The 10,082-nt window shown below is 36.6% G+C and overlaps 1 protein-coding gene across 1 annotated transcript in view; it reads right to left on the bottom strand.

The window, feature by feature from the left end:
* The window catches only part of LIN52 (lin-52 DREAM MuvB core complex component), a 59,011-nt gene that overhangs the window by 42,078 nt on the left and 6,851 nt on the right, over positions 1-10,082 (bottom strand). The window contains exon 5 of the mRNA XM_015819375.1: positions 8,193-8,276. Coding sequence (XP_015674861.1) covers positions 8,193-8,276 — 84 coding nt within the window. The remainder of the gene's footprint in view (positions 1-8,192; positions 8,277-10,082) is intronic.

The following is a 10,082-nucleotide window of genomic DNA, read 5'->3' as shown; positions in this document are numbered from 1 at the left end:
GGGCTCCGGAGGAGTTCTCACCTACATCGTCCACAAGGGACGACTCGGGAACTCAACTCCTACCTCGGGCAGCTCACCTTTCCCCCTATGCCCAGGGGAAAGGTATCAAGCCGTTTGACAGCTGATGCAGGCTGTCAGAACGGCTTTTACGCAGAAACAGGCGGGAGCAGCAAACAGCTGCGTCCAGCGAAGGCGCCTGGAATTATTTAAGCAGCAATAGCTTTGAACAATTTTTGTACTTGACAACTACCAGTTGTATCTATTCCACTTCTTTTTAAACCTATGCTATCCTAGTGCTTTATCTTAACTTCATAAGAAATGGTTAGAAGAATTCATCTTTCTCCAAAAAACCCTCAGATAATCAGGGTTATGCCAAAGAAGAAAAAGATAAGATTCCTGAACTAGGATTTTTCAGAAAACTCCTTCAGGGAAAAAAAAAGATATTTTTAAAATTGCCTGAACTCCGTATTCATCAGTATGCAATGTCAACATTTTTTATGGAACAAAGATATATTAACTATGGTGTGCCTCAAATTTAGGAATGCCAAGCTAAAAGGTGGATTCAGTATCATACAGCAAAAATAAATGATATTATTGTTAACCATATTAGATATTGTTCTTTAAGTTGTTATCATTAAGTTTACATGTTGGATATTTTTCATAATCCCATATCATATCACAAATAAAACTCCAAAGTGATATTTGAGGAATTGCTTATTAATAGGAATAACCGCAGCAATGATCTTTTAATACCTCTGAGAGATGTAAAAAATGTGTTGTGGACCCTTCATGAGAAAGCACCATAAGAACTGGCCTTTATATCTGCTGATATCCGCTGATATATTCCCTAAGCAAACATACACCATCAGCTTGTCTCTTCAATCTCTTAAGAAGTTGCTGCAGTGATCATGCTGGATAAAATCTGAAACCCTGAATCTGGGATCTGGTTTACACATAAGCAGCAATATCGCTTGTTTGCCATTGTGCAAACCCAGCTATTTTGCCTTCTAAGCCACAATCTGTTTACCACGTAGTAAGAATTCATCCAATTGCAGTTTGTTCAAACAAATTATGGCTTAGCACAATGTATGAAGCCAATATTTTTTAAAAATAAATTTGTTTAATCAACAATCCCCATTCTGAGTGGAATAGAGAATGTATACACCAAAGAGTGAATCATCAGTTTAACCGATTATTTATTTTTCTTCTACAGCACATATCCTCAGAACAAGACAATTACCTTCTACCATATAATTATGCTACTTAAAGCAAAATATATTAAGCATTTTGTAAACAGCATAAGAGAACATGAATTCCTTAAAATAACTTCCAACTGCAGCAATATTAAAGTACATGAAGAAGCCACAAACTGAATTTTCAGTAAGGCAAGTGTAAGACTATGGTGAGTGTCAAGAAAAAGATTTGTGATTTGGGCAATAACCTATCTATTTTTGCAGGATCCAATCTGGGTCAGTCACCATAGTGTTTAGTCTTCTGAGCTTTGATCTGGTCCCAGTAACCCAGACCCAGACTGGATCCTGCAACATTATCCTGAGATACGTACATTTGCCTTCATTCGTGATACCTACTTTTGTTATGTATTCACATTTTATATCAAGTTATCCTTTACCATCAGCAATATGCCTTTCTACAAAGTTTCTGTTTTTATTTTTTTAGGTGTTTGTGTGTGTGAAACTCACTGGATACCTTCATCCGTATCAAACATTTTATGTTGACATCCATTTTCCTTCAAAAATTTAAATGCACCAGGCCTAAAAAAATTTATCCTCCTATTTTATTTCACCATCTCTCATTTCTAAAAGCCCACTATTATATCATAATATTAAACTGGCAGTTTAGATTTAGACAGTTGATGTGAAAAGTCATTGAACTCTACAAAATGAATCTAAATACCACTTTGGGGCAATATGTAAAGCCTTTCCCAAATACAATTTGGCTTGAATTTCTATTTTTCTCTCTTAAAAATTAAGTCATAAATGATCCACAATGCATCCAGCTGACTGGATCATGACCTTCCAACTCCAAATCAGCTGAATTATGCTGCTACTTAAAGGCACCTACACTATATCAACAGACAATATTGGGCAAAAATTTAAGTAGGGAGGCAAAAAAATAGGACATAGTCTCAATCCTTTTAAAATAGAACAGGTTTTAAGACAATGCATGTCTTCCCTAGTGTGGGGAAAAAAGCGTTGCATTACCTATATAAAAAAAGAAAACATATTTGGAAAATGTAACTAGGAAAGTAGAGCAATTAAAAATCACTTTTGAGCCATTTACAGGTCTCTATCAGCTACAAGTGCCTGAGAGCATCATGCTTGGTGTGAGTCCCCAGAGAGTGATCACATTTCAATTACTATCACTAACATTAGTCATTACTGAGGTTGGCTCAGGTCCCCAGGGAAGGCAGCTTGTGATGACAATACCCAGTTTCTCCCTGTAATGCAATTCATTAGGCAAAACAGAACAGCTGGGACAGGCACGTGTGGGTTTGAAGAGGGCCCGCCCCTGTGAGACCTCTTGCTCAAACTCTCTCTTGGTTGGCAAGGGAGGGGATCGACTTCAACCCCCATGACAGCTGTAGAGTCCTCAGGGGACACTCCATGTTTAATCACTGCTCTTTAAGCTCAAGGAAGGCATTTGATTGAGAATTTAAGCTAATGGCACTTCAGCTTGTAGCAGATTATCAGGCATCTGATAGGGACTTGATGACATTTTATCATGTTCTAGCCTACAAAAGTTAATGAGGCACTTAGATATTGTCTCAGATCCCTAGTCTAGTATATTCTATTCCACAGATGGCTCCTTCAAAGTGAAAAGGGCCAGGAATGCATAAAAAGGAAGCTGTAATTATTTCTGCAGGGCTTCATTTTCTAATATAGAAAATTCCACTGAATTAATAGTGACACGTTGTGATATAAAATAACAGTAGGAATCTCGACTTGTAGAAATCTGTGCAAGAAAAGGAAAGATTGTGAAAAATGGAAAAATCTAAAAATATCTCAAGGATCTCAAGCCTACTGAATACAGACTGAAGTCAATATGCATAAGCTTAGGCTTATGGCATACATATCTATGTCCTAATAAATTGTCCGTTAAATGTTGCACTCTATAACCAAATCAGACAAGGTAAGCTAATGGAAATGTTTGATGTACTTTGCCTTTGGGTAAGAAAATTGGGAGTAGACAAAAAGTTGTGTATTCTAGCACACATAATGATAGTTCAGAACACGCATCCAGAGAAATAAGCGCATATAACATTATTATCTCTGGGTATTTTGCTAAGGCTTACCTCTGAGATTCAAGTACAGGAGTCCCCAAACCAGCAAAAGTAAGAGCAGCATATGATGGAATAATGCTGATAAGGAAGAGGCACATCAGCAGCTGACATGCTCTTCCATGAAGATTGCTTTCTCACAACCTGAGCCAACAAATTCTTTCTCAGTTTCAGAATTTGGACATTTATATCAAATATAAAACAACTGTTACATATGGCTGCTAGCATTATGGCATCGTAATGCACTCATGAATGTTATTATAAAACAGAATATCTTAAAATTGAAACTGATTAAGTACATGGCACATCCATGTTGCTACTTCAAATATCTCATAGTGTATAAACTAGCATACAAGCTACAAAGCCACAAAATATCTTTGATTTTTTTTGTTGATCCTTATCCAACAATACATGATGACATAGAACAGGGGTCCCCAACCCCCGGTCTGTGGACCAGTACCAGGCCGCGGCATGCCAGCAATGGTCCACACAAACAAGCAAAGCCCCATCCGTGGGATGCAGGCAGCACACAAAACCATGCACCCTCCAGTCCGCGGGAAAAACCTCTCTCCACGGAACCGTTCCTGGTGCCTAAAAGATTGGGGACCTCTGACATAGAAGCAGTAAACACTGAATGCTTCACAGAATTTTCTTTCTCCTGATACTGAAGTCTTGATGCAATAATAATAGAAGTAAAACTGTTAATAGGTGCCTTGAGTGCAATCCCAAAACATCTGGAGAACCACTTGAATACTATCAGCATTGACAAAATCACCACCAGTCAATTGCAAAAGGCAGCTTTACATGCAACATCTTACATCTTGTAACATCTTTACACCATCAAATAATTTCTGCTATCCCAAGAGATTGGACAGCCATTTGTCCGAAATGGTATAGGGTTCCCTCCTAAGCAGGGGGTTGGACTTGATGACCTCCAAGGTCCTTTCCTCCATCATCATCATCATCATCATCATCATCATCATCATCATCATCATCATCATCATCATCATCATCATGTCCTTGAGAAGGACTCAGTAGGTAGATAGAAATGTTAAACCCAATCTAAATATCTGTCTATGCGACCAGCCATAGTAGAATGTTTAGAATGCAATCTTGCTATATTCTATTAAAATTTGTAATGAAATAATTGTTTACTATTTACAGTATTTACAGTAGTATTTACAAGTAATTTACATATAATTAACTTAATATTTTATATCACTATTAGCTACACCACATTTTCACATGAAACTGCTTTCTTTCTGGTTTTCTTGTCTTTCAAATGTAGCTATTCAATTCAATTAATTAATTATTCAATTCATTCATTAGCTAACAGTAAGAAGTGGGATGGGAAAACCAACAGTAACTAATATCTAGCTTCAATTTCCACCCCAATCATTGCAAACTAATCTTCTGATATGTTAATATAAACTTGGACGCTACTCTGCCACTAGTAGCAAACTGTTCTTTCCCAAGAGAGCCCTGTAAAACAGGACAGTCACTGACAGCAGTACAATTACTGACACAGATACAGACTTTATGGACATGTTTATCTCTGCTGTAAATCCACACTCTCTCTCCACTCCGATTCACAAGTCATAAAGAAATTGCAGATAATGAAAAAGTTGGTGAAATTTACAGCATGTCGGAAACCTCAGACAGCCAAAAGAAATTAAAGAGCTGACTGGATATAAATCACACAGGTACAATTAAAAGTTCCCATACCACCTTCACTTCTAAAAGTGGCATACAATCCAACACAGATGATAAAAAGCTGAGGTCATGATCCCTAGGCTGAAGGTAGTTAAGAACATTATATACCAAAATTAGCCAATTTAAATGCCTTGCGCACATCCTAATTTCTAGCTGGCATTTGAATACTTGCTCTGAGGCAAAAATCCTTACCAAAAATATCTCAAGTTTTCATAAGTGAAATAAACTGCAAATAGAAAGGCGGCCATTTAGTTTCCTCCACAGCATCATACTCCTCCCCTTTTCTTGCTGCTTTCTATGATTTCTCTAAATCTGCTGTAGAGGTCTGTGAGAATCTTTGAAGCAAATATGGATAGTCTGGAAAGCAAGGGAAATAACTCTTACTATTACACTCAAATCTTTCACTAGTGTTGGAATCATGCCCTTGATTACTTTCCCTTTGCTAGAGAGGAAGTACATAAAATAAGAACATTTCAAGACTGCTCAGACAATTAAGTTTGGGTGTCATTGCTACCCACAGAAAAATCTAATGCAGATAAAATACCAGATTGAAAGTCTGAAAAGTTTTCTAACGTATGCATGTAATCAAAAATATTGGAAAATGTTAATAGTCTATATAGATGGAAAGAGTTCATTACAGATCTATAGGACTGTTACTTTGGAGCACTACCCTCCATTCAGCTATATTACATGACTGTAATTACTTTATTAACATATTCACTATTGGAAGATCTGAAAAAGCAGGTTAGGGATGGCATATAATCAATCAACCATTAACATGTTCGGTCAGTTGTGATACTATGAAAACATCAAAAATATACATAACATTCTCTTATGCAAGAAAGTATTTCTAAGGCAAAAAGCTTTTACTCAAACATGTACTTGTGTCTTAAAGCATTAAATTTATAATTTAGGGAGCTTGCAGATCCATCTTTGTCGTTGGATCTTCAAGAACTTTATATGAAAGAATACTTTACCAGCGTAGATAGGATGCCAACTATGGTCTTAGCTAGAGACAGGCTACTTGATTTCAGTGATCCATGAATAATAGGAATTGTTTGTTTAGATGATTACAATGTATTATCTATAGGAGTGACAAAATATGACTGCTCCAACATGATTATATTGCTAATATTTTATTATCTTCACTGGTTCTGAATTCATTTCTGAATGTACAGATAGCTAGGAACAGCTTTTGAAAGCAGCACTAAGCCTTTTAGAAGACACGACTACTTTAACAATTCAAGGAAGAATATGTTGCTGATTACAATATGCTTTGTGAAGTGTGCCTTTTGAAAGCCTTGCCCAATCATATCAGACCTTCAAGAAGACTCTATTTAAATATCCCTCTTTGTGAACATAGAGGAAGGTTTACAATTGTGATGCCTCTGGGATGCTCTCTCAGGAATCTTAGGAACAGAAGACCACTCTCTTGGATTACCAATGTATATTGCTCATTACCAACATCAATACACAATGAGCAGGATTATTTTGTGGCAGCATAGAATATGTAGTAACAGCTTTATTAGGGGAAATATTAATAAAAAGTATTATAAATTTACAGCTGGAACTAACTGAAGAACCAGTTAGGTTTCAAAAGGCTAACTCTGAAATCTAAATGTTAACTAATTACAAAAAATACTCCTAAATTGGTATAACTTCCAATAAAGAAAGACAATTCTCAATAAAAGTTCCATACGATAACAGAGGACCATTAATAGAAAAATAACATATATAACACAATTTAACTTATTACATTTTGCCAAATCATCATATCTTAAAATTGTTAAGAAGTTCAATGGGAGCTTCCAAATCTTAACAGCTACAAATGTATTTCCCAATATTACAGTAGTAATCAGCCATCTGCTGCCACCCAGAGGCTATGTAAGGTCTATTTTGCTATGACTCTTGGACCTTTCGAACAGTTATTTTACTGTCTTACAATCATTAAGGTAGTATTTAATCTTGAATAACAAGAATCATTGTGAAGTGTTCTAAGCTACACTTCTGCCATATTTCATTTTTAACAGTTCCATTTGTATTACATTAATGAATTACATAGCAGACAAACATCGCTAACAGATTTTTCACTAAAATGCATTAAACACTTAGGACTGTACGTAGATATATTCTTCTAATGCTGCAGTCACTGTATTACTTTTTGATAGTGATAATAAACATCCTGACTTTAACGCGAATGCATTTAGGAATCGAATCTAAAAAGGTGCTGCCCAGTTCATAAAATGGTGCTGGTACAGGCCCCGAAATATCTATGAAGAAACTTTTCAATATTATGTAACCTAGGAATGATATTTATGCCGTCAGCAAAATGGTGCTTGTTTTGGTCTTTTCAGGAATGAATGTAGTACTGAACTGCTAGAAATGAAGATCACATTAGCATATAGCAGTCTTCTTTATTTAATGCCTTTTGGATTTGGTGGATTACAAACTGCAGGAATTCCAAACTACCAAAATAAACAGGAGGGTACCAAGGACCTGGAGGAATGAATATTTATTTATTTATATATAATAAATAAATAAATTTTATACAATCACTTGAAAGACAATAGCAACTCCCATTTTTAGGCAAAGGATAGCGAAGGTTTTATAAACTAATTGTACAAAATGGAATATATTGCTGCCATTATCAATTTTTATGGTACCCTAATTCCTATAGTTCAGTGGTGGCGAACATATGACACGGTTGCCAGAGGCGGCACTCAGAGCCCTCTCTGTGGGCATGTGCTTCGTCGCCCCAGTCCTAGGCCTTCAGCTGGGTTTTATAAAACCTTTTCACTTTAGGCCTCCGCCGCCATGTGCAAAAAAAAAAAAGGTTCAATCAGTCAATTTCAACTTCTCGAGGGAAAAAAAAAGTTCTTGCAAAGTTGGAATTGATTGACTGAACCTTTTAGTCCCACCCAGTCTGCTGTTACCACTGCAGCCATGCCCACCGAATTGGCCATGCCCACCCAATTGGCCACACCCAGCCAATGGGCCATACCCACCCGGCACTCGACGATGCATAAGTGGGTTTTAGGTTGCAGTTTGGGCACTCAGTCTCTAAAAGGTTCGCCATCACTGCTATAGTTAATTAGTATGAATAGAATGTACATAATCATATGACTGTACATAAACATATGCAATGAACCTACTGTATTTTTTGTATCTGTTCAGTACTTACATTCATCCAGTCCCAACTGATATGCCAAATTCTGTAAACCTCTAACCTTCTCCATCAGATTAGCTGTAGTGAGACTTCCCAGCTCTAAAAGAAAGTGTGTAGTTTACAAACTTTGTCATGAAATAATAATGAATGAATCATGCTTTTATTAGAATCAAACTCCTAATGCAGATAGTCCTTGACTTACAAGCATTTATTTAGAGACCAATCAAAGTTACAAGAGCACTGAAAAAAGTGACTTATGACCATTTTTCACACTTACAACCATTGCATCCCCTATGATCACATGATAAAAATTCAGACACTTGGCAATTGATTCATATTTATGACTGTTGCAGTGTTTTTGGGTCATGTGATCATCTTTTGCAAATTTCTGACAAGCAAAGTCAATGGGGAAGCCAGATTCACTTAACTGTATTATTAGTGTAACTTCCATGATTCACTTAACAATTGTGACAAGAAAGGTGATAAAATGAGGCAAAACTCACTTGACAACTGTCTCACTTGGCAACAGAAATTTTGGGCTCAATTGTGGGTGTAAGTCGAGGACTACCTATAATAATAACCAAGCAAAAAGTAAAGGCAATTTGATGTAATAGTTGTTCAAATTCTGTATGTAATGAAATTCACTATTTTTAGAGGAGACACGATATCTGGTTTTACACAGAGACTACATTTATAAGAGCAATTCGATCCTGACCACCTCAAGGTTGACTCAACCTTCCATCCTTGGTAAAATGAGGAACCAAATTGTTAGGAGCAATATGCTGACTTTGTAAACCACTTACAGAGGGTTGTAAAGGTTAGGGCACTGTGAGGCAGTATATACAGTAAGTCTAAGTCGGGGGTGTCAAACTGCCGGCCCATGGGCTGGTTGCATCATGAGGAGGCCACGCCCACCCCAGCTCTGGCAATGCAAAAGAAGTCATGATACGTCACGACACATCACGTGACGCAGTGAGTTTGATACCCGTGGTCTAAGTGCTATTGCTATTGCGATTCCATGTAACACCCGAGTAACTATCTGATAGTAAGGAAAAGATATATTGTAATTATCATCTGGACAACCTGGAAGATATAATGTAAACAGATGAAGTTACTTTTTCCACATATTGCTGTTATACATACAATAAAGCAGGACTGTTTTGACTACATCTAAACTCCATGGACATATTTTTCACTTTGTTCTGTTACTTTTGATATTGACTCAATGGATTTGAAGATTCCTGATAGGAAAACTTATTAAATTGCCTCCAAGAAGCCAGATGGGCATTACATTAGAATGGCTATGACAGAAAACTGCTATAATTAGGCAATTCCAAGATAATGAAGTATCAAATATACTTATGGATAAGCAGAGAATTGTAGTTGTCAAATATACCCGCAAAATTGGGTTTGGTTTATCCACAGAAGGGCTTATCTGCAGGTATATATGCTAATACTTTGTTAAAGTACCTATATACCCTATATATACTCATATATAAACTCATCCACAGGTAAGCCTATCCTTGAATTTTTAATTAAAATACCATAGAAAATGGATTCCCTGCAGCTGAGCCAATTGGGAAAACCAAAACATGAAAATTTCAAGGATTGGCTTATCTGCGGGTGGCACATTTTTAATGGTGTTTTGGTTAAGAATTCAAGGGTTGTGACTATATAGTGTAGTTATTCAACTCCATATTAATATTTAATCACTATAAGCAGCGGATATTAACTCATATGGTTCTGTAATTCTATGTGTCTTGTAATGTGGTCTTTTAAGAGTCACTCTGGCTTATCCATATTTCATGGATTACAAGAGCTCTGCAGAAAGACATCAACTTGTTTAATAATACTGATGCTTCTTTGCGGCTGTTTAGGAGACCAAATCCAGCAAACAAGAGTTTA

The sequence above is a fragment of the Protobothrops mucrosquamatus genome, unplaced genomic scaffold (assembly GCF_001527695.2).
Source record: "Protobothrops mucrosquamatus isolate PMUCROS unplaced genomic scaffold, P.Mucros_1.0 scaffold908, whole genome shotgun sequence".
Lineage (NCBI taxonomy): Eukaryota > Metazoa > Chordata > Lepidosauria > Squamata > Viperidae > Protobothrops > Protobothrops mucrosquamatus.
The sequence above is the reverse complement of the archived record's forward strand: the minus strand, read 5'-3'. Positions and strand labels throughout refer to the sequence as shown.